This window comes from Triticum aestivum, chromosome 2B (assembly GCF_018294505.1).
Source record: "Triticum aestivum cultivar Chinese Spring chromosome 2B, IWGSC CS RefSeq v2.1, whole genome shotgun sequence".
NCBI lineage: Eukaryota > Viridiplantae > Streptophyta > Magnoliopsida > Poales > Poaceae > Triticum > Triticum aestivum.
Genome location: NC_057798.1, coordinates 5604540 through 5627372, shown reverse-complemented (window position 1 = coordinate 5627372; position 22833 = coordinate 5604540). Strand labels below are relative to the sequence as shown.

General features: G+C 41.3%; 2 protein-coding genes across 2 annotated transcripts; one reads left to right on the top strand and one right to left on the bottom strand.

Moving 5' to 3' along the window:
- Nucleotides 1-7025: 7025 nt before the first annotated feature.
- On the bottom strand, nt 7026-8558 carry LOC123039851 (NDR1/HIN1-like protein 26). The gene is made up of 2 exons (XM_044462852.1): nt 7315-8558; nt 7026-7227 (listed from the first exon to the last, which is right to left on the bottom strand). The coding sequence occupies exon 1, from the start codon at nt 8250-8252 to the stop codon at nt 7542-7544; it is 711 nt and encodes a 236-aa protein (XP_044318787.1). The 5' UTR covers nt 8253-8558; the 3' UTR covers nt 7026-7227; nt 7315-7541.
- A 4769-nt stretch (nt 8559-13327) lies between these two features.
- Nucleotides 13328-14013, top strand: LOC123039850 (uncharacterized). The gene has a single exon (XM_044462851.1). The coding sequence runs from the start codon at nt 13397-13399 to the stop codon at nt 13835-13837; it is 441 nt and encodes a 146-aa protein (XP_044318786.1). The 5' UTR covers nt 13328-13396; the 3' UTR covers nt 13838-14013.
- Nucleotides 14014-22833: the final 8820 nt, after the last annotated feature.

The following is a 22833-nucleotide window of genomic DNA, read 5'->3' as shown; positions in this document are numbered from 1 at the left end:
CTAGCAACCCACAGGTACCAATTTGTGGTTTTGATACAAGATTGGATACAAGAGATGAACTAGAGTTTTGAGAGGAGATGGTGCTGGTGAAGATGTTGATGGAGATTGACCCTCTCCCGATGAGAGGATCGTTGGTGATGACGTTCGTGATGATTTCCCCCTCCCGGAGGGAGGTGTCCCCGGCAGAACAGTTCTGCCAGAGCCCTAGATTGGTTCCGCCACGTGGCGGCGGAGTTTCGTCCCGTAAGCTTGCCCACGATTTTTTCCAGGGTAAAAGCGATGATATAGCAGAAGATGGACACCGGAGGCCCACAAGGGGGGCCAGGAGATAGGGGGCGCGTCCTATAGGGGGGCACCCTCCTCTCTCCTGGACAGGGTGTGGCCCCCCTGGTGTATTTCTTTCGCTCAGAAATTCTTATTAAATCCAAAAAGATGTTTCGTGGAGTTTCAGGACTTTTGGGGTTGTGCAGAATAGGTTTCCAATGTTTGCTCCTTTTCCAGCCAGAATTCCAGCTGCCGGCATTCACCCTCTTCATGGTAAACCTTGTAAAATAAGAGAGAATAGTCATAAGTAATGAGATATAATGTGTAATAACAGCCCATAATGCAATAAATATTGACATAAAATCATGATGCAAAATGGACGTATCAAGACACACCAACGAAGTGGGGATAGGGCGGGCAGAACATTATTCCTACCCCGTGGCAACATTGCCACTTTGCCACCCTAAACCTATAACATGAAGGGTCCCTAAAGAAAACCTAAAAAAGATCACCCATTTGATTGTACAACAGGTCAGGGTCTGATGTCGAGCTCGCCGCCCTCTAGGACCGTGCACCGACGCCATCTTCTCCGATGATCTAGCCATGCCGGATCACTGATGAAGATCTCCCGCTAGCTGACTCCGGCCGGCAGAAACGCCGTCATCACGCACCACCTGACGTGAGACACTGCTCAAGTACACATCTTCTTCATCCACAATAACTCTTCAGTGCCTCCACAACAAACCTCCCGATCCAGACCTCCCCGCCGGCACCGACACCGCACAGCCTTTGCCCGGCAACATGTCCTAGCGGCGTGAGGGGTAGACGACGGGCGGCGGCTAGGGTTTATTGGTCTCACGCCTCATCGCTAGCAAGATACGTGCCTTTGATAGTGAGTAAAACCTGCTTGGCTACCCACTCCATATGCACATATATGCATTACTCATATGCATGCATCTCATATGATTGAATAGCTTTTAAACTTAGGCTCTTAAGTTCATAAGCGTGTTCACTAAAACGTATCTCCAGAAAAGTAAATAAGTAGAGTACAGAAAATTTTCTTAATCATCATTCCAAATAGTGACAATTATAGCTAGTTATCCCCTTCGCTAAATAAGTTGTGCGGTCACTGCTAAGTACATATTGAGTATGAACATCAATGATATATCACCATTGCCCTTGTTAGGAACTTTCGAAACATCTGGCATGCACATGAATTAAACAAATTGACATGTAGATAAAGTTCATAGTTAGTGCAGGTGAGGCTAATCTAGTTAAAGGTACTTGTTCAAAAGAGAATGTAGTAAAAGTTGCGCAACTTGCGGTTGGATGTAGGCATGTAGCTAGCCAGTTTGCTTTAGCTCTGGATAATATTCAGTAACCTTAGCTTAGTACAATTTTGTTAGCTTATGCAGACATAATGTGCTGAAAAATTAATATTAATGATTTTAGAGCAAACTCAGGAGGTGACAAACTGTTATATTCTTCGAGTGATGGATGTGTCGCTTTCGTCCGTGTCTTTAGTGAAAAGAAATACAGGAAATCCATGGGATTAATTAGTAGCCACATATAATTATGTTGGTATTACAGGCTCTCCATTGCAATCGTTGAGCACATATCTGAGGGTTAATTATATTAAGCTAGGCGCTTAGCTCTTGATGGCTTAACAGCTAGCGAAGACACCGGAGCTTAATTAGCGCCCTTCTTGAGAAAGCATACTCATGGCAACCATCATGCGTCTGTGTAAAATAAATACCTTTAGCTAAGAGAAAAAATAGGGGCTGCTCACCAAATTGAGGACACCGAAACATCTGTACAGCGATCATTGGAGACTCTCTCTCTCTCTCTCTCTCTCTCTCTCTCTCTCTTGTATGAGACCTCTCTCTCTCCCCCACACACACTTATAAGAATAAACAAAAAAATATGAATACCAGTTCAAGGCTATATATCTTTACAAAAAGGTGCACTTGTGACTTGACTAGCAATTAGATGAATAAAAAATTATATGCAAAAGCCATATAATTTTATTCAAAAAACACTAAAATGATATAAATGAAATCTCATGTGTTTAAATTTTTTTGTAGGGTTAATAGTAAGTTTAAGGTGAAATAAATCCTTGTTGTCTTCAACAAAAGAGAAACTTTAATTTCTTGCTGAAATGCTCTGTTCATGGGCCCATTCAGGCAGGTTGGCCGGCTTAGCCCAACCTTTATCAGTGTCGTCCACCAACATCAAAACTTAATCAAAAGGCCTGTCGTAGGGCATTTTCTATTTTGCCGAAATCACTAATTAAGGTGTACTCTTTGTAAAGGTCCCGTGCGTCCAAATCCGGAACAGTTTTCACCGTTGGATTCGCTGCGTCGAGTTTTTAAATTTAGATCCCATTTTGAGAGGTTTCTAAGAACTTTTTCATGAAAAATTGGACGAAAAAAGAACCGCAACGATATTTTTTTTTACTTTTTTTCTCATTTTCAGAAGAGGCAACTCTCGTGAAAGTAAATATGTGTATCCACGAGAAGCAAACCCGTGTCTCTGGTGGAAGAACAAAAAATGTGTTTTTTCTTTTTCCGAGGCACAAATCCGTGACTCCATGAGAAGTAAATCTGTGCCTCTTGTGGAAGAAAAACAAACACATTTTTTCCTTTTCTGAGAGACACAGCTGTACCTCCATGAGAAGTAAATCCATACCTCTCGAGAAAGAAAAACAAGAAAAAAACACGTTTTTCATGCAAAAACAATTCAATAAAATCGAAAAGCAAAAAAGAAAATAGAAAAAACATCTAAAACCCAAAAATGCATATAGAAAAAAAATCCCGAAGGAGCGCCCAGCACACGCCAAATGGCGCACTCTCAGCCCACTAGAAGTGACCCTTGCGGAAGCCCCACAGTGAGTACTCCCTCAGCTAGTTGCTCCCCTATTTTTCGTCCGTGGCGCACGCTATAGTGTTATTTGCAAACCGGCGCACACAGGGCCGTCGTTAATTAGTTACTTAATTAAGCCCAGACCAAAATCTGATGTATACGCTCGACCCACTAAGCTATCCCATGTCCAGGCCATTTAGGCCATCGTGATCTTCAACTAAAAAAAGCCCATCGTGATCTCGTGAAAATTAAGAAGTTACGCCATTTAGGCATACAGATTACAAGGACCATTACTGAAAAACCTAGCCGCCGCCGTCAATACAGCTGATCAATTGGTTGCTTGCCGCCGTCGTCCCAAGAAACCGACTGATCAATTTGTTGCTTGCCGTTGTCGTTGTGCTAGCTATGGCGTTCGACCTATGTCTTGGTTCCAAGTTCATCAAGGTACACAAATAATTATTGCCTTTATTGTTTACATTCTACTGGTATGATTTTCACCTTATAACAGCCTATTTTGTAATTAGTATATTTCCGTAAAGGTGCAATGGATTAATTTCTTGACATTACTTTTTTCAATTCTGTTTGATCTGGTTTTCTGGACCTACTAGTACGATATTTATCTACAGATTATAATCTACTCGAATGTTTATATTACTTCGCTTGCATCGAGTAATTGTTACTAATTAGACATGTCATTTTTTTAGTTCGGTAGATGTTGTCCTACATTAATCTAGGAGAGATATAGTATATTATAATTGCCAGAATACATTGTGATCTTTTGATATCAATGGCGCATTAAGACGACATATCACGGACAAAATATGGATGAAACACGCAAAGGTGTCTCTTGTGGTGTGACCGGCTCCATGCTGTTTAATTTACTAGCATAACATGAATTAGTGACGTTGTTACAGATGTTAAATGAACAACACCGCATGAGTCGCCCTATAGGCGAGCCCACAATAGACTTTTTTCTTTCTCTTTAACGATGATCATGGTCTTCGACTCCTCATATTCAAATCCTAGCTCCATCCCTGGGTGCACACCACCATAGCACTGGGCCAATCCATTTCACCCTTTTTTCCTAGTAAAACCGCAAGAAAATGTGCGCACAGCTGAATCGAACACGGAACCTTGTCGACAAGTTTAACTCGCACGAACCAACCGGTCACTCCATACGTTATGGTAATGTACTTCCTTTTTTTAAATATAATTTCGTCTGTTCGAGGGATCTCCCGGTTTTGGGAAAGCTTCCAGACGGGTTTATTGTTTTTATTGTGCTTTTTTTCTGTACCAATGTTTGTTTGGTTTTTCTTTCTTTCCTAAGTTTCTTTTCTTTAATCTTTTCCTTTTTCTTTACTTTTTTATTTATTATTATTTTCTTTTTTAAAATGCACAAACTTTTGTTAGATGATTTTGTTTTCAAATTCAATGAACTTTTCAATTTTGACATTTTTTGAAAACCAATGTACCTTTTTCATATTTGATGAACTTTTTTCAAATTTGGTGAACATTTTTCAAATACGTTGGAATTTTTCAAAATCAATGAAAATTTTAAAATTTTATGATTTGTTTTCAATTTTAATGATTTTTTTTTAAAATTTGAGATTTATTCAAATAATTCAAAAACGAAGTGATATGTAGACAGATTGTGCAATAAATAGTGCGGCCACATTGTTCTTATCTTCTTGGCGCTATTATCAGTAACTAACGTCGAGTAGCTTTAGTGGTTGGCCAAACTAGTCCATGAAGGTAACGCCGCGAGTTTGAATCATGGAGAGATTCACTTGTTTTTTGGGCACCTTTTCACGCTTATTAGTCTCTGCATTACACATTCGTGGGCTGGCCCAACTGAGCACTGCAGTGAGCGCAATCCGGCTTCAACGGTGCTAAAGGCGCCTGATAGGAGGTTCCCTGTTGTAGTCATTAAGCATAGGTGTAGGCCGATATATAGAGCTTTTTCCCCATGGTTATAATATAAATCGATTTTATTAATACGAACGAAGTCAACAAACTTTCTTTTCTTCTTCTTTGCCCTCAGATAACAGCTGAAGGCTCTACTAGCACTACTATTATCAAAGTTCATTGTCCTATTTCGTATTTAAATCTTTGACTAGTTTTGAAAGAAAGTAATGATAACAAGATAATAATGTATAGGAGAAAGTGTCTTGAAAAACTTGCGTTCTGAGAAAATTTGTTAAAAAAAAGCTAGTATAGCATACTCAACTTCGTAGTAAAATTTTTTTTGCGGGTGAACTTCATAGTATTTAATTTGGTACACTCAATAGTGCTTGCGTAGAGTTGTCCATAGGAACTAACTTGGACGTGATTGAGATTATTACATGCCAAGATTTGCTGTGCATACATGATTGCTTTACGCGTGTCTCATGGCCTTATCACTAGATATTGCTTTATGTCTATCACTGTGACTTTGTCAACCCTTTGGGTTTATGCTGACGACTCCGCTGGCCTATGAATGATCCATCAGAGTTTTGACTCGGATTTCGGCTATCGAGTTGGTTACCATCTGTAGCAGCAATGCTCGGACTCGGATTTCTCAAGAGGAGCGTACATGAAAAATTTAATACTGATCGCCGCGCTTGAAAGAGACAAATTCTGAGAAAATTACTCCGATCTTATCACTAATGACTAACAAATGCAAGTTACTACAAGTCCCTATGTTTAATTTGTTTTTGCAGCAAATGGACCACTTGAGGGAAGGAAATATGAAGTGTGGATATCGAACCAAATATGAAGTGCTGGAAATATGAAGTGTGGATATCGAACCAAATCAACTGGAGGCATAATAATAGAGAAAACTGAGGGTGTGAGCTCTCATACCACCCTTCATAAAGGGCCCGAGGCCGCATTCGCAACGGGGAGAGCCATGGACAGTCGCCAAGGCTATTAGAATCAGCACCACCACCATCTATATGTCCGCAACAAGTTAATAAAGTTCACACTATTCACCATATATGAGATTCACGATGTACAAAAGCTATATTGAGACAAGTACTACATACGACCATTACCTGCCGCTGTACATGTTGCAGGAAGCTTTCAGGATGAAGCAGCTACCGATCGAGTAAACAAGAATGTGAAGGCCACAAGCTCAAACCACACTACAGTAGTAATTATAAGTCATACTAGCCGATCTGATATGCATGCCTTGACCCAATTAATTCCTCTAAAATTTTATACCAGAAGAAAAAAAGAAAGAGCATCGATCCAGACGGGAAGCGAGTGTGGTGTCCAAACGGGAAAACAAAAGGGGGTCACGGAACGAAGTAATGAAGATAAAAGGAGGCTACGCTAAGACTCGCGTCGACGCGTGCACATGGACTTGAAAATGCAAAGGCAATACCTGTGGTCTTTAGTGAGTTACTCTAGCACTTTGCTATCTTTTTACATACCTTCTACTCCCTTAAATAATGTTTTCGTTGCAAAGTTCTTCCGAAGTGTTCCTGGCAAGCAAGTGTTACCTAGACGAAGGAGAATAATTCCTAGTTGATTACTTTGTCTAAATTAATGAAAGGTTTATGTTAAATATGTTGGCCTAGGTTGCGTAATAACCATTGTCGTCGCTATAGCCATGCTAACTTTTCAGGTGAAGAAAGTGGAGGGCTATCTGGTCATACCAATCGTAAGTGAATCAAAACCTTCATATTATTTCGGTTTACAAAATTGAATCACTTACGATTTTGTTTCTTGCTCGAGGACAACCAAGGTTTAAGCTTTGGGAGGTTGATGAGTGTATTTTTACACTCATTTCACCGTTGTTTAAACCAAATCATCCCAGATATTCTTAAAATATCACTCTAATCCTATCAGTAAAGACTAATAATTACAAAAGATTACAAATCCCAATGCTTAATTTGGTTTCGCGGGAAATGGACCACTTGACGGAAGGAAATAAATCTATATATGAAAATATGAAGCGTGGATATCAAACCAAATCAACTGGAGGCGTAACAGAGGAAACATGGGAGAAGATGGCATCTGGTACGATCAACACAAGCACACTTTATAAAGGGCCCGAGACGCCATTTGCAACAGAGAGAGCTACGGAGAATCACCAAAGCCATCTGGTATCATCTATGTCTGCAGCAATTTATAAAATCCATCCTGTTAACCATATATGAGAAACACGATGTACAAACAATATCTAGACAGCTGCATATATACGACCATTGCCTGCCGCTGTACATGTTGCAGGAAGGCTTTGAGGCTCCAGCAGTAAGGCAGCTACCGATCGATCTTGTAAACAAGAAATGTGAAAGCCACAACCTCAAACCACACTAGTAAGTCATAGTACTAGTATGTTTGCTTTGCTATGCCTTGACCCAATTCCTCTACAATTTGATACAAGAAACAAATGAGATCAAAAGAGCATGGATCCAGAGACCAATTACTAATCACTTTGATGTTGTGCATCTCCTATCAAGAAGAACTCCAGAGGGAGGCGAGGTGAGCTCGAGGTCACAAATGGCGGTCAACCGGTAGGTGTAGTGCCAAGACCAGAACCTTTCCCGGACCTTGAAGGTCCCTCTGATGGTGTAGAGGATCTTGTTGCTCCTCATCTGGTTGAGCAGGTCCGCGGCCACCTCCGGCGGCAGCGCCACCTGGCTGGACAGCATGTGGACGTTGAGCACCGTGAAGTGGCCCCGCGGCTGCGCGAAGGGCGGCAGCGCCTGCACCGACACGAGCCTGCCCCGGAAGAAGAGCTCGACGGCGCCGGACTGGATGACGACGCCCATCTTGTGGTTGGGGTTGGAGATGTTGGCCACCAGCGTCATGTCGCCGTTGAAGTAGGCCGACGGCGAGCCGACGTAGACGGTGTTGAGGACGGCGTTGGCGATGTCGAAGGACGGCGTCCTCGGCTTCACAGAGAGGTAGACTATGAGGATGACGAGGCCGGCGAGGATGAGGAGGACGCTGAAGGCGAAGCCGGCGATGGCGCCGCACCACATCGCCGGGGTGGTCCGGTGCCGCGGCTGCAGTATGATCTTGGACGGCGGCGGATCCGGCGTCGCCGGCTCCTCCTGCTGCTGCTTCATGCTGATGATCTTGGTGACGATGGTCCTTGGAGACTGGAGGTGGTAGGGGGTAGGACTAGGAGTACCCATTGCTCCCGAGCAGCAGCAGCAGCAACAACAACAACAGAAGGAGAGGAGAAGAGAAGAAGCCAAGAGAGTATGGTGGTGTCCAAACGGAAAGCAAAAGGGGGAGCAAACGAAGGAAGTAATGGAGGTAAAAGGAGGCTACTTCTAATCTAATGCAAAAGCAAAATAAAGAGGGGAGGGATAAAGAAGCAGCTTTTGCAAAGCAGTGAGTGGATGCTGGCCCGGGCTGCCATTGCCTCGGACTCCATTCCCGTTCCCATTCCCACCGTTGAAAATTCGGGGTAAAGGCGGCAATTGATTGGGGCCTGCTTTAGAAAAGCATATTTCGAGCTGTGCGAGATAAAGCTCTCGCTCGGTTATTGGCCTCCTTTTTCATGTCTTCTGGAATGCGCTCTCCCCCCCACTAAGTTAAGCAAAACAATGTAGAAAAAAACCCACTCCATTCTTGTGGTAAGAGGCAACTCAGTTAAGCAAAACAATGTAGAAAAAACTCACTCATCATCGATACTGATTTCTGCGATCTTGTGCATAGAGCTCAAGCTTAATTTCGTGGGAGCTGGGTGAATGTGAGAAACTGAAAATTGTTACTAGTCCGGCAGGGAGCGGGAAGAGAAGCCTGCACAGGTTGCTTAACCTCGAAAAAGCGCAAAGCACGCGGAGAACGACGGTGAATTCATGGCTAAGGAACCAGGGACATTCTTGGTGGCCCGCATGTGGCTTTATGCTACCTTCCCTATTCTTGAACGCGTTCCTTTTTCATGGCTTTTCTTTGATGAGTTTTTTTTATCCGTCAGATTGACCGATGAGCATCTGCCACGTGAATTAGTGGGAGATGTTTTTGACAAAAGGTCTCTCCGATCGATATTAATTGGCATTTCTTTTCTAAAATTAACCGTCGGCAAGTATCAAAGTCACATAAAACCATATCTACGTGTAGGGAGGACAAAAGAAAGCTACAACAATGACCATAACCGCACCAACTATCTCGTGAGACCATGCGGGCGTCGAAGTTTTTCAATAGCAATGTCTTCAACAAGGGAGCCACACTCAAGCGCTGTTGTCGCCGAATCTGCCAGAGACCGGTATTTAAATCAAATACTAAGGGATGCAATGAACGTAGTAGATGACCCCTGCCGTGCAAAGGACATACACAATGAACTTGTATGACCTCATCACAATGCACTAGCCCAGGTTAGAATCGCTAAGGCATGACTTTTAGTGAACCTAACCCTCACTCTCCCATCCACATACAATCTCCAACGGCGTATGAATTCACACTTTGGTCAAAACCGGTCAACAGGTTGCCCCATCAAAGCATTGACTTAAACCCTGACACTCTTTTCTTCGATGACATTCAAAAGTAGGTCTACAATAATGTCCTTGAGCAAGCCTGCTGCACTGTGGCCCCACCATGATCAGGTGTATAAATACTTCCGATAATGGTGGTAACTAGCATCCACATGCATACTCAGGATTTCATCACCGATGCACCCCATTGCTCAACGACTGTTCCCTTCAAATATTAGCGAAGCCCAACTCTATGAACACATACCATGCACTTCATATCATACACGATACATAAACACATCTCTTATACATGAGCAGATAGACAATTACAGACAAACGGCTCGAAGGCCGGTCATAACATGGCAGCAGATAAAAGCATAAAAATATGGGACGGCATCCCCACCATATCGACCAAAAGCCACAACCCGGAACGAGCTAGCCAACCGAGTGACCTGGCAACTAGGCATCGCCCATGTGACCGGAAATGAAGTAGTCACCTACGCTAGACTCACCTACAGAAATATTGTTTGGAGTTCCCAATGAGTACTTTCGTACTCGAACTTAATCACTGATATGAAAGTGACCTAACAGCAAGGCATGAATGTTAGGCATAGCATAACTCCGGGATAAACAAGGCACAAGAGGCGCCCATTCAACATATGGTGTGGTTTCATACTCATGGTAATTAAATTATCCGATTGTTATAGTGGCAAGCTAAAATTGTGCACCCCCACTATAAAAGAAAACGATGGATACACCTCTATTTCAAAAAAAAATGATTAAAGAAATAATGTAGAAGTGATCCGTTTAGTTCACGTTTCAGTGGGATCTAAGTGCCTCCTCCAAATCACAGGTAGCGAGCCTGTTGGAAGATAGTCAACCTAGACACCATTGATACGCCTTATGTGATCCTTTTACCCGGCTCATCGAGTGTACTATGATTGATTCATGATGGCAGCCTCCAAAACATGCATGTGGTTACCCACTGCACCGCCAAAAATTTGCCACCACCACCAACCGGTAATACACTACCGTCACTCACAACTCACTTTATTAGTTCCATAGTTGATTAGTCAAAATTAATGTCATGATCCACTGATCATGAAAAGCGAGGAACTCCTAGACAAGTCTCGCAACTCACAACTCACCGCTAAGCATGGACGTTGCAAACGAAAGTATAACATGATCACCAACAAGGACAAAAGACAAGATATCATAACATGTCAACATTAGTAAAACATGAGACGAAGGGCCGGACTACTTGTTGGCTTGGTCGTTCTATTTTCTGTGAGATTTTAGTAGGAGTGGTCTTCGTATTGAAAAGTGTCGCTGTCTGACTTGTAGCCGGGAGCAAAATCCAGGAATATATTAATCACCTTGAAAACTTATTTGGTGCAAAGATAATTCCAATTGCAGCTTGTTCGCGGGATAACAGAGCGAGCCACGCTTCAGCATCAACATCTTCTTCGACTGAAATGTTCCCTTCCCCATCGGCAGGGCAATCTTTGGCTAGGCAGGGGGAAACAATCAGTGTAAATCTTTTGGCTTTCAGACACGTTCAAAATTCGCCTTGCCATGAATCTTCTATATGAGTTAGCAACAAGCTTTAGACAGATTACATTTGAGGCCACTTAATTCATGACGATCATCAATTAACAATTCTTAGTTCCTCTCTTAGGCTGCCATCACCGATTCTCTCGCAGGATTGACAATGAAAAATTTGTTTTTTTTAAGAAATGGGAACCGAAAAAAAATACTGCGTACCATCCATGTAAGTAAAATCGTTTTGTACAGTTCTGATGCTTATTTGGAAGCCCAATTTACGTCGTCTGGTACAAATAGGATTGGGTGAAACATACCTGGGCTTCCTCGTTGCCGTGAGATGGAGAGATGGAGGATGCCGTTGCCGTGATCCTACTGCATGGCTTCCTCGTTGCTTGCTCACCAGGCACTTGTGGCCGGTAGCCTGTTAGTGCACACCTGGGCTTGGCACGCATACTGTCCAAGGGGCGAGTCCAGGAGGCCCCTAGCATAAGTTTAGTTAATTGTTGGTGTTGCTCGGCATTTTTTCAAAAGAAAAAGTTAATTGTTGGTCGGCATGGCAATTAGACAGGGGCCAAATTAACAAGGAGATCAAGAATCAAATCCTCCGCGTCAAAAAGAAAAAAAGAGAATCAAATCCTCCAAATAGAGAGCAGTTGCTATCTGGTTTGGCCTTGCATCGCACTCACATGCATGGACGCATGGTTTATTCATGCGCTGTGCACAAGACAAACCGCGCACACATATCTCGTAGAATCTAGATATCTCGTCTCTGATTTTCTGAATCAAATCTTCTAGAAAGGGACCAACCAACCGTAGCATATGCAATCTCCTTACAGATTATTCGTGATCTTTTCTTTTTGCGGAAAAGATTATTTGTAATCTAGTAACACATAGGAAAGCTTCTTGGTTTTCTCTCAGTTACTCCCTCCGTCCACAAATATAAGATGTTTTGAATATTTCAAAATGGACTACTTACTGACTGAAATGATGAACAAATACACTAAAATGCATCTATATACATGTAAGTCAGAAAAAAAATAAGAACAACTTATAATAGTGAATGAAGGGACTATATTAGTGAATTTAAGTAGATGCAATGTTAACGAACATGCAAGAGCTTCGTAAGGAAACCTTCTCTCGACACTTTGCCGCCACTCATCGCCCTGCCGGCCTCTTCCTCCTTCCCGGCTACGCCAGTGGGGTGAGCGGGGAGGTCATGATCTACCGGTGGGGCCTTTAATAAATCTTTGTCCATTGCTAGGCCCTTTCGGTGGTGGTATAGCGGTGTTCAGTAATGGTTCCTCTGGCTTTTCTCTAGCCTCAACAGTGTGTGTTCGCCGGACATCGGCGAGATTGGTTGGACATCTAGATCTTCAATATTCATTGGTTCGGCCCTTTCGGTAGTGGAAACGGTGGTGCTCAATAAGGTCTCTTGTGGCTTCGACAGTGAGTGTGTCATTGGATCTAGCGATGAGACTGGTGGACGGTTTGCCTTCGACGGTGGGTGTGTCATTGGATCTAGCGATGAGACCGGGTGGACGGTTTGCCTTTTCCTCTGAAGTAGCGAGGGGAGTTGGTTATGTCTTCGTGAGGCCAGTGGTGCTCCAACAATAATGTCGCCGATTTTGTTATTCCGTCGACTTGGGCGAAAGTATAGGTGTGATCGACCCAGTGTCATCTTCTTCTCCAGGACATGGATCCTTCAAGCTCATCGTTGCCGATACTTCTAGGAAAAGATCGGTGAATCCTAGCTGCCTATGTGGATGCTACTTTCTTATTCGGGCCATTACGCAACGGTAGCAATATCGGCTGGCCATCGATATATGCATGATGGAGAGGGAGGACGGATGACTTCCCGATGAATGGACGGTATTTTTTGGGTGGATGTTCTTGTAATGCTGGTGTTCGATTAATACAAAACATCGGTTCCTTTGGAAAAAACCAATATAATGTTCAGTTGCTTTGACCAGCTTTCTTTAATTCTTCAGATTTTGCATAAGTAGATCCAATCATATGTTGTCACAATTTTGTGGAGAGCCAAGATAATAACCAAAATTGCATTCTCTCTCCCGAGAATAAGGGATCTGCATGGCTGCATTCATGCAACATGTGGATCAACAAGTTGCAGGGTGAGACAAGACCATCTCCATTTTAAATGAGACGTAAGATGCAAATGGTGCCCATCTTTGTGTGTATATATAAACACCAGCCCTCGTCTAAACGTACATTCAGTGAGACGAGCAAGCACACACCAGTTGAGCTAATCTTAGCTACCTAACGGCGAAGCGGCTAAGCAAGCTCGAGCTCGCCGTGGAATGGAGGCCGAGATGTACGTCCACCACGCCGAGCCCCTCAGGGCGAACACTGCTACGTGCATCCCGAGGCTGCGCGGTGGTGGTGTCCGGCGGAGGCCGCGGCAGCACGGCGCTCCTCCCCCAGCGGCATCCTCCGTGATGGAACGCGTCCGGGAGGTGCTGCTGCGGCTGGCGATGCTATCGGCGGCCTCCTCGTCTCCCAAGGCCGGCGCTCGGCTCCAGCAGCACACGACGGCCGCCGCGCCGACGAGGGCGGCCTCGGTGCGCATGAGCCCCTCCTACTCCGAGTCGTACCCGAGCGACGCCGTGGACGACTGCATCGAGTTCCTGAAGCGCTCGGCGGCCGGCAACGGCGGTGCCGCCGTGACGGCCGCTCCCGGAGCTGCCCCGGCGCAGTCGGCCGTGAGCTCGGCCCCGCCGCCGTCGCCGTTGCACGCGTGATCTGCATGCATGTGACGTGCCACTAGCTGGAATCTTGATTATTCTGCAAGATCCACGCATGAGTTGGTGTGTGTTTGACTGTTGGTACATGTGGATGTCTGTTGGGTGGTAGTTGCACGCATGTGTAGTGTGGTAGACGTTGGCGTACGTGTTGGATGTATATAAGCAGAGTTTTGTGCAAGTTTAAGTACCCCAACTTGTCAAGTGGAGTTGCAATATTGCATGTATCTGTGGGTGGTTATGTGGAATATGCTTTCTCTGCATGAGCCATGAGCTTGCATTCGTTTTATCCGCTGGAGTCATGCATGATGCAGACCATGTATAGTATCAATCAGTTGATGGTGCACAGGCACCAACAATTTTGGGATGAGTTTTCCAGCTGATATGCTTCCATAAAAGATAGATATAACCACAAGATGTGTCTTCAAGTTTGTGCTTGATCAGATGATGATGGTTGTGACCTCGCTGGCGAGATCCATGGTGGTTTTGGTCAGGGTTCACAAGGCCACGTCACAGGACGGTACTGGACAACTGGTGTTGGGATCATGTTGACACTGGTCGCGAGTAGGGTTTCGGTGATGGCTAGGGAGCCGACGACAATGGCTTAGGGCGTGGTTTCTTTTGTCTCATGGCGAGACTGCACGCTCTGTAGGGGCTTTCGCCTTGTAAGACTGCTCGCGGCCTCTTCGGCCTCCATAACTTACGACGTTTTCATGCTTACGATGGTCGGGATGGCTTTTGGTGCTGTAATCTAACTTATGTTTCGGTACACTGCCTGTTGTGGGCTTTATTAAGTTAAATCCGGACGCATCTGGCGTCTTTGTTCTAAAAAAAACTAGGGTTTCGGTCAGCAATGTTCGATAATAGAGCGGATGCACGGGAGATTGGAAAGGAGGCATGAGGCTATTTACAAAGTCATGCCGGAGGATTTTTTATTTTTTGGAGGGGGCTTTGAAGGCAATTATGATGGAGAAATTTTAGAATGGCCCAAACTGATGGTGGCTAGGGGTCTAATGTCGCGTGCTACATGAGCGTGGAACCGGCCGTGTGGGATTTGGTCGGTAGTGTTTAAACCATCTCCTAGTTAATGTATTTTTAGCAGCTTCAAAGCATTGTGCACATGATGTCCATCTATGGAAACGAATATGGCATCTCCACTCCTAAAGGGGGAGTTGGTAGGCCAGTACCGTGATCTTTTTGCCTCACCTCCCACCACCGTACCCTTTCTATGTTGGTTTCTTATCCGACGGTTTATTTTCCTCTACACTATTTCCTTCCAAACTAGCACTTTTCTAACGACGAAAGATCACAGATCTAACTTTCCTAACTTACCAATCGACCGATCCCTCCCATCAATGCAATTTTCTTAAGCAAATAAATAATGGATTTTAAGGAAACAAGTAACAAATTTTAAGAAAACAAATAAGGATTATAAGGAAATTAACATGTAAATCATGACACACCATACACCATAGAAACAAATAATATGTAGCATGGCATTTTTCTAGGCCTTTTTTAATGCCCCCACATGGCAATTTTTTAGTAAAGAGCATGACATTTTACTAATTAACAACACGGCATTTCTATTATTAAGAGGATAGCAATTTTAGAATTAGTAACATGGAAATTTTATTTTTAGTTGCACATCATTTTTATTTGTCAAGAGGGATGTCAGTTTATGACTAAGAGCATGTCATTTTCATTTTTAGTAACATGGCATTTTTATTATTAGGAGGCTGGCATTTTTATTATTGAGATCATGGCATTTTTATTAGTGTTTGCATGACATTTTTTTATTATCAATAGGATGGCTTTTTTATTAGTAAGAGGATGACATTTTTTATTGTCATGGCAAAAAAACAAAGATATGGCATTTTTTATAAAATTTTGCACAATGGATAAAATAAAGAAAAAAATTACATCGGGGCATTTTTGTAAAGTAGCATGCCTTTATCTAAATCCACACGACATTTTTATAAAGTAGCATTTTTTCATATGCATGGAAATTATACATTTTATGATTTCTCTATTTTTTTAAGAAAAATATGTGTTTTTGGTTCATGGCATTTAATATAAAAAATTAGTAAACTCAACCTTTGGGCCAATCGGGGTACTCCTTGGCGCCTCCTTAAATGAGAAAGCCCAGCGCGTAGGTGGCCACAGGCAAGTGTCTCGTTTTTTCTTCTTCTTGTGTTTGTTCTTTCCATTTTTTTTCTTTATTTTTTAATTTCTATTTAAAGTTCCAGATGTTTTAAATATCATATATTACAAAAACACTTTACATAAAATGTTTGACGAAATTTTAACCCAGCATTTGAAAAATGTTAAACGCGTATGGAAAAATGTTTCTCATGTATAAGAACAAGGTATAAAAGAAATATACAAGGTGTATAATCTAGTTTATCATGTATTTATAAAAATGTTAATCAAGCAGTTGAAAAATGTTAATCCAGTATTTGAAATATGATAATCCAGCATTTGAAAATGTTAAATGTGGATAAAAAGAGGTCTGTCATATATACGAAAAATATATAGAAAACAAAAACTTTGTGTATAACAAAATGTGATAATGTATTTAAAAAACTGTTAAACATGTATAAAAATATTCCTAGTGTATACAAAAAAGGACATTGTGGGTGAAAAAAGGTTTATTGCAATTTAACAAAATATTCGCCGTGTGTTGAAATATGTTGACCATGTATTCACGAAATGTTAATCTTCTATTTGAAAAATATTAACTGTGTATAAAAGATATATTACATTTAAAAAAATTGTACAATGGTTACGGAAAAAAATAGACTTAGAAAATTAGTTCCATTATGTGGTGCAAAAAGATAAACATGTATATAAAATATGCTTCTTACGTACAAGGAAAATATAGAATATGTACTGAAAAGAGTTGACATGTGTTGTACAAAAAGGAACCCAATGGAAATCGACAAAAAAACAAAGAAAAACGAAGGAATGCAGTAAAAAGCAAAGAAGACAAACAAAAGAAATCAATAAAAAGAAAGAAATCACGTTGCAAAAGATTGAAAACATAAAAAGAAAGAAAAGGAAAATGAAGAAAACCAAAGAAAGCCAGAAAAAGAAACAAAAAGACCAAAGAGAAAAATGAAACAAAAAACAGTGCAAAAAAAACTGAGGAAGGAACAACAGAAAACCAAAAAGAAAGAAAATTAATTAAAAAGGAAAACCAGAAAAAACCAGTGCAAAAAGAAGAAACAAAAATAAGAAAACTAAATAAAAATGGGTAAAAACAATGAAAGCCGGCGGAAACCATAAGTAAACCAAGAAAACTGAAAAGAAAAAGAAAAGAAAAGAAAAAAGAGAAAGCAAAATAGAAAGAAAATCCAGAAGAAAGGGAGCGAGAAGCGAACGATCGAACCAGTACAGCGAACGAGTTACAGGGAGGAGAAGAAATGGGCCATCCCATATACCTACACCATGAGAAGAAATGGGCGATGGAGGTTCTATCTCAGTTTAAGCGAGATATAGCTGTTTTGGTCATGCTGGGGCAAGCACTTACCTACAACGCTATAGTAAGTGGGTCAGCCCAATAATATCGTGATTTATTCTTTTCAGTTTACTTTTTTGTTTATGTTTACTTCTCTATTGCTTTTGATTTTACTTTTCCTTTTATTTTTAGGTGTTCACTAAAATGTAAATTTTAAATCATGTGTTTGAAAAATGTTACACGTGTGTAGAAAATTGTTCTTGAAGTACAAGGAAAATGTACGACGTGTATGAAATAATTATCATGTATTTTTTTAAAATGTTACTTATTTAGTTAGAAGATGGTAAACATGTATAAAAAATGTTTCTGGCATGTATTATGTGTATGAAAAATGTATGCATCAAAACATGTTTCAAAAGATCTTAATCATTTATTTGAAAATAATTCAAAATTGCATAAAAGTAAGGTTGATCATATATTTGAAAAAAATATTAAACATGTACAAAAATAAGGTTTCAGATGTATACGAAAAGTTTCAATCTATATGATAAAATGTAGATATCAAAACACACACACACACACACACACACACACACACACACACACACACACACACACACACACACACACACACACACACACACACACACACACACATAAACCCTATAATATTTGAAAAAAGTTAAACGTGTATAAGAAAATTGTTTATTTTGTATACAAAACATGTACAATCTCTATGAAAAAATGTACATATCAAAACATATATCTGAAAAAATGTTAATAATGTACTTGACTTGAGCGAGTATAACAAAAATGTTCCTACATAATACGAACAATGTACAATCCATATGACGAAAAAGTAGTCCTCAAAACATATATTTCATAAAAATGCTAAGCATGTATTTAAAAAATGGTAAAAATTTATTATTGTTTATAAAAAAACTCTAAATGGAAAGATAAAAAAACAAAGAAAACGGAAAAGAAATAAATGAAAAAGAAAAGGGCCAAAAGAAAAGGAAAACAGAAGAAGCATAGAAACTGATGCAAAATAGTGAAACATAGTGAAAACCATGAAAAAAACAAATTAAAATCAAAAAAGAAGAAACAAAAGAAAACGGAAAATCCAAATAAATCCGATGAAGAAACAAATAAAACCAAACATAAAAAAGGGAAAATTAATCTAAAGAAGCGTGAAGCAAGCGCAGCAGCACCAACCGTACAACGTACACAACAACTAGACCGAATGAGGAAACTCACCACAGAGAATACTCTATTGGGCTGGCCTATACGGATGGGTGTTGCGGGCGAGGGGAGCTACCAACTCACTATGGCTAGTGTTGGCAAATCTAAAAAAACCAACTCATTATGGCTTATACGTTGTATACAGGGTCAGTACTAGGCGCCGGCCCAATGTTTCGGCCGGTCGCCTAACAGCCGTCGGATTGGCACCATCCGAACTGTCCAGGCCTTATCTTCTTCCCTCATGTGAAAACGTTCCCCCAAACAAAGCTTCCTTTCTATGGGCATGGTGGAAGCAACCAGAAAATCACCTTGGGTGCTCCAGCAGCCCGCTGCCGCCCCGCTCATCCTTGGCCGCCCTCACGCTTGCCGGCCATGGCGCTGCCCGCCCTCGTCGCCCTGGCCGCCCGCGCTTGCCGCTCTGGCCACCCGCACTCACTAGCGATCTCGTGCTGCCCCATGGTAGCTACCTTCATGGTGTTGTGTGGTTGTCCGATGCTAAAGCTGGTTCTAGCATAAAACACATGTCGATTGTAGCTTTTTTTCCATGGATGCAGCTCCGCCTCGCCGACGATTGACTGGTTCCAGCAAACAGAAATGCCCATTGTAGTTTTTTTGCATTGTCTGACATAGCAAACGGAGACAACAGTTGCAGCACAAAATTGGTCACCGTCGTCACCGGTTCTAGCTCGTTGTAGAAAAAGTCGTTGCCGGATGTAGCAAAAACCTACGATGTAGCAACAAAAAGTCGTCACCAGCATCGCGGGTCATAGCTCAGCCGTGATGAATGTGGCAAACATGATGTCACTTGTAGCAAAAAGCGATGCTAGTTGTAGCAAAACCGCGACGCCAACTATGTGTTGTAGCAAAATGTGGCGCCGGTTGTACCAACATGTGATGCCGGTTGTAGCAAAATGCGATGTCGGTTGAAGCATGTAGCAAAAACTGCGACATTAATCTTTTTCTAGGTGCAGTGCCGCCCCGTCCTCGCCGTGCAGCGGTCACCACACTCGCCTTTCGTGGTTGCAGCCTCCCCGGATGCCGGTTGCAGCTCCCTCCCACTAAGATTGAAATCCCCTTCTGTTGAGGATGCACTCTAGTTCAAGGAGCATGCAACCATGGCCATGGATGCAATTGACAGTCTCGCGAGTTCCAGCAATGAGTGCGCCAGTTGCATCATTTGTGAACTTGTGGAATGAAAAGGCTTCCTGGCCATGCCCATGGGGGAGGGCTGGACGATGAGGAGGCTAGGGCGACGACATCAGGCATGGGGTGCGCTTGTCCGAGTAGCGGCATCACCACGGGTGGGCCCGGCCATGGTCTGGTGTGGAGGTAGCGACCATGGTCTGGCATCGGAGGAAGTAGCCATGGCAGCGGGGGGGGGGGGGGGAGGATGGGTGGTTGGCGATGAATCAGAAAAGATAAGGAAGAGTGGGCCTACGTGAGGAGCAATGTGATCGGTTGGATCAGATTTGATCCCACGTTGTTCGTGGGACCGGCCCAAAGTTCGACCGGCGCACCAGGGGTAAACATTTTCCTATATATATACAGTGAACGGGCCACAAGTGGCCTCTGGCCCAGTTAGTGGTCTGCCTTTTTCTTCCACAAGTTGCTTTTTCTTTTTCTCTCTTCGGTTTTGGATTTTTTTCGAAAACCGGTTATTGGGTTTTTCACCATTATAAAAAAGTTCAACATAGATTGAAAAGAGTTCACTCAATAAAAAAATGTTCACTGTATCTAGAAATATGTTTTTGTATATATATGCGTCCTACTACCAGATGTAGCTACACCTATTTCTCATATACTACCATGTGGTAGTATATAATCTACTTTATTATTTTTAGTATATTCATATACTATATCTAAGATATTCAAAAGTGAGTTATATGAAAAAATTGCAAGTGAACTCATAGTTTTATTGTATTTGTGAAATACGTACATATTTGTACGCGAAAGAGAGTATGCACAAAATATGATACATACTATCAAAAAAATAGTATATATACTACCTAAACATTCTTATATACTACATACTACGCGTACATACTCTCTGATATGATAGATACTACCTAAAATGTATGAAACAAAAGTGGGAGTAACTACACCTGGTAGTAGAAAAATTTGTCCTATATAAATAGTTCACCCGATATTAAAAACAAAATTCATCATACACTAACAAGTTCACTCTATATTAAAAATCACCACTACTAGAAAAAGACACGTTAGTGGTGCACCTATTTTTGCCATTAATGGCGCACTATAGGTGCGCCACTGTTATCACGCCGTTAGTAATTGTTAATAATGACGCACATTACTATGCCTAGAGGTGCACCATTACTATCTGACTTAGTAATGGTGCACCACATAGAAGTGCGTCATTACTAACAATTTGTTTTCAAAATTTTACTCCAGCCCAACCACGCTTAACTTCAGAGTTCTATCCAACCCCAGCACCAGCTCACTTAACAGACACTTGTTGATATATCTAGCATATCAATCCTATTAAACCTTGTTGATGTCTAGGACTTTGTTCATGTTCATGAGTGTGATGAAATTTTGAAAAAATGTTTCAAACTTCCGTTCATATCACGTATCATATTTTGAACATTTTTTCCAAAAAAAATATTCGAAACTATTTTTTTTTGTTACTAGTGGCGCACCTACCAAATGGTGCGCCACTACTAGGTTTGATTTTTTTCCATTTCCCCCCCTCTAGATCTTAAAAGCCTCGTATCTTTTATTCTGTTAGGTTTTTGGAGATTCTAAAAATCTTCAACGGGGTTCCGAGAAGATGATCTTAAAAGCCCCCCCTAGAATTCGGATGTAACTTTTCAAGTAGATGATTTTATATATAAAAACATTTTAATCGGAGTTCGTAATCAAAAGTTATGCCCATTTTACTGAATTCCAGAGAGATTTTGCAAATAAAGTCGAAATTCATATTTTTAAATTTTCCCAACAACTGGACCACATATCACATGGAAAACTTATTTTCTTTTATTTTTTTTGACATTGCCATTATTTTCTTTTTTTAAAAACTGAAAAGGCGGTCCGAGGGGTGGGGGGTGGGGGGTGCATTTGAACAGGTCAAAGTTAGTAATGACGCACCTTCACAAAGTGCGCCATTACTATGTGTATGACTGGGTCAAACCTTGGTCAAACTTAGTAATGGCGCACTTTGCATAGGTGCGCCATTACTATGTCAAACTTAGTAATGGCGCACCTATACAAAATGCGCCATTACTAAGTTTGACTAACGTTTGACCAAGTCATACACATAGTAATGACGCACTTTTGTGAAGGTGCGCCATTACTATGTGTATGACTGGGTCAACCTTGGTCAAACTTAGTAATGGCGCACGTTTTACCAGGTGCGCCATTAGTAATATGGTCATTAATGGCGCATATGTAACTAGTGCGCCACTGCTATATAGCAGTGGCGCACCACATACATGGTGCGCCATTAATGTCCATATTAGCTATAGCCATTTTCCTAGTAGTGCATTACATATAACATATCATCACAGTACAACCAAAAAATGTTCAATGTTTTTTTTAAATGTTCACAGTACACAGAAATGTTAACAGTATAACAAGTAAAAACTAGAAGAAAAACCAAATAAAAAAGAAGAATAGGATAGAAAAAACATAGAAAATAGAAACACCATTCGGTTGTTGGTTTGGTTTTATAAAGTATGGCGTGTACATATAAGAACCTCATGCATCCGGATGCCAGAATCCACGCTTGATTCTTCACCGGTACATAGCGGAACCGCTAGACTTTGTAATTACATGATCCAACCTCCAATAACCTCAAAGCGAACTAAAATTCTAAGCAAGTCATGGTTTCAACCATTAAAATCTATTGTAAACAGTTCCTTGACCGCATCCAAATGAAGTTTAGTACGTATTTCATAGGCTTACTTTTCGTGAAAACGGTATGTGTGGCGTTTCCACTGACTTGGAAATAACGTCTAGTAATAAAGCTTAATCACAATCATCATCAACAAAAGTAGAGTGGGAAATAACCTCTAGCAATAAATGAGTTTTTTCCTAAAAATAAAACGAAGAAGTTCAAATTAAAAATAAAAGAATAGCATGATATTTATTCAAAAAAAGAGTCAGTTTTTTTATTACGTAAGATCAAACTAAGAAGTTTGAAATGAAAACAAAGCAGTTCATTGCTTATTTAAAAAAGAATTAGGATTTCATGTTTCCAAAAAAAAGCCAACAAGTTCAAATTTTGAAAATAGAGAGGCTGATGTTTATGAAGAATAATTTTTTTGACTTTGAAAAATAG